This window comes from Pteropus alecto, unplaced genomic scaffold (genome assembly GCF_000325575.1).
Source record: "Pteropus alecto unplaced genomic scaffold, ASM32557v1 scaffold851, whole genome shotgun sequence".
Classification (NCBI taxonomy): Eukaryota; Metazoa; Chordata; class Mammalia; order Chiroptera; family Pteropodidae; genus Pteropus; species Pteropus alecto.
The window spans coordinates 20,204-22,975 of record NW_006430496.1 but is presented as its reverse complement, the minus strand read 5'-3'; the positions used below and the strand labels follow the sequence as shown (position 1 = coordinate 22,975).

The following is a 2,772-nucleotide window of genomic DNA, read 5'->3' as shown; positions in this document are numbered from 1 at the left end:
GTTGTACCTCACTAATATATTTTCCCTAATAAATTTTCCTCTTACATGTTTTTGATTGGGTTTTGATAATATACAATTTTTAAAGCTCTTGGCCATTTTTAAAAGACAGCGTATAGACATATACAAAAGGAAGAAAATTAAAAGTGTGTGTTTTTACATTTAAAGTGTTTTTCTATATGACACACACATATTTTAATGAAATTATGTCAGTTTAAACTGCCTCCTGCCAACCCCTCACTGAAAATAAAAGGTAAACTTTATACCAGGTAAATGCATAACTCTAAAAATGTTATAAAAATTCTAATTTATTGAATGGATTACTAGATTTTAAACTATGCTTTATTTTTTAATACATATTTCTTTCATCTTTATTATAAAATCAGTAGTTGCAAGTAGCTAATCAGTATTTATTGATGGTATTAATGTTACTATTTATAAAGTGATAAGAGAAGTATAGGCAGGCTCTGGGCTAAACACGTTACCTGAACTTTCATTTAATCATTGCACATGGAATTTTTCTGTATTTTTTATTTCCTTTAGAAAATGTTTCCCAAAGCAAAATTACTGGATGCAAAGGGGATGAACAATTTTGGGAATTTCTACAGTGGAGTGGGGCAATATATCAGTAGAAATCAGGAACATGCCTGTTTCTACATTTACCAGCAGGTGTTCTCATGCATAGTTTCTTTTATAAAATATGTATTATGTTAATTTTCAAGTAGGCATTCAGAATTCTTTTTTATTATAGGTTCCATCAGTCATCCAGGATGGAAATAAGAACTAGTAGTCTACATTTTCTGAAGCAATATCTCTCATAGGAGCAAAAATCTAAAACTAAGAGCTGGATACTCCACATCCTGAAATATGTTCATGTCTAATAATGCCTGCTTTGTACCTACTTCTTTCTGGCTTACCGGCATCCCAGGACTGGAGCCCCTGCACATCTGGCTTTCCATCCCCTTCAGCTCTATGTACCTGGTGGCTGTGGTTGGGAATGTCACCATCCTGGCTGTGGTGAAGATGGAGCACAGTCTACACCAGCCCATGTACTTCTTCTTGTGCATGTTGGCTGTCATTGACTTGGTCCTGTCAACCTCTACCATGCCCAAACTGCTGTCCATCTTCTGGTTTGGTGCCCACAACATTGACCTAGATGCCTGCCTGGCCCAGATGTTCTTCATCCACTGCTTTGCTACTGTTGAGTCAGGCATCTTCCTTGCCATGGCTTTTGATCGCTATGTGGCTATCTGTGACCCACTACGCCATACCTCAGTGCTCACCCACACAGTAGTGAGCCGTTTGGGCCTGGCTGCCCTCCTCTGTGGGGTACTCTACATTGGACCCCTGCCCTTGATGATACGCCTGAGACTGTCCTTTTACCAAACCCATATCATTGCCCACTCCTACTGTGAGCATATGGCTGTGGTCACCTTGGCATGTGGTGACACAACAGTCAACAACTTATATGGAATGGGAATTGGCTTCCTAGTATTGATCTTGGATTCATTAGCGATCACTGCTTCCTATGTGATGATTTTCAGGGCTGTAATGGGGCTAGCCACACCTGAAGCTAGGTTGAAAACTCTAGGGACATGCAGTTCTCACATTTGTGCTATCCTGGTGTTCTATATCCCCATTGCTGTTTCCTCTCTCACTCACCGCTTTGGTCATCATGTGCCTCCCCATATCCATATCATTTTAGCCAACTTTTACCTCCTTATCCCACCCATTCTCAACCCAGTTGTCTATGCTGTCCGCACCAAACAGATTCGAGGGCGACTTCTCCACATTCTTAAGGCTGGGGCTCAACCCAAGTGACTATTCTGCATCTATGGGACATAGAGATACTTAGCGATGGCAGGAGAAAGACTCTGACTCAGGAAGCCAATGCAATAAGATTTATGCAACTGGACCTTGCCTAATATGTGGAGATAATGGTCTGAGGAATATTAGAATATATTCTTTTTGACCACACATTTTCTGAAAGTAGAGATGGAAATATCAGAAATATCTGAAAATAGAAAGGAGAAATTGGGGCATGAGTTTTTATATTACAATATCCTTTTTCCTATTTGACTTCGTATAATTAAGTATAACAGACATAGGTATACAGACCACAAAAACAGGATCATTTCTGTCTTTTTTTTGGTAAAGAATTTCTAGTTTTTTTGGAGAGTGTTTTTCACATTTCCAGAAGGTAAAATTATACTCTAACACCTCTTAGAGGCAGTTTACAAATTCTGTTGGTAAAGGTTTGGAAAAATTTAACTGTGTTGGCAAGTGTTTCCAGAACTTTTGGCTTTCCCAGGAAAAGCCTTTTGTTGAGGATAGAGGCAATATAAATGTAAGACATCTTAATCTAATGGGAACTTACTGCTCACAAGAATTAAAGTCATCAAGCCAGATTATTCCCCATTTAAATACATGAAAATGTAATATACCACATCTTCTCTAAATAAGAGTTAACTGAGAGTAGGAGTAAGAGACAAAGAGAGAGAAGGACATTAGGAGATTTTGTTTTGGTGGCTCTGAAATGGCATACATGAAGAGCAGCAGCAACACTGAAATAATAAAATGACAGAGGGAAGAGGTAACAGTGGGATTATTATGAAAGAGTTTGGGTAGAGAATGGAGTAAAGGTGATAAGAATAAATAGAGACCCAGTGGTAGATACAAACTTGAAATAACTTCAGATCTCTTTGGGGAATTCTTGCTTCATACTTACTTTGTTATGATTTGACCCTTTTTATATCGATCATTAGAAGTTTCATT

General features: G+C 38.2%; 1 protein-coding gene across 1 annotated transcript; it reads left to right on the top strand.

Moving 5' to 3' along the window:
• Window positions 1-864: 864 nt before the first annotated feature.
• Window positions 865-1,818, top strand: LOC102894286 (olfactory receptor 52M1). Its single transcript, XM_006905149.1, has one exon. The coding sequence runs from the start codon at window positions 865-867 to the stop codon at window positions 1,816-1,818; it is 954 nt and encodes a 317-aa protein (XP_006905211.1).
• The last annotated feature ends 954 nt before the right edge of the window (window positions 1,819-2,772 follow it).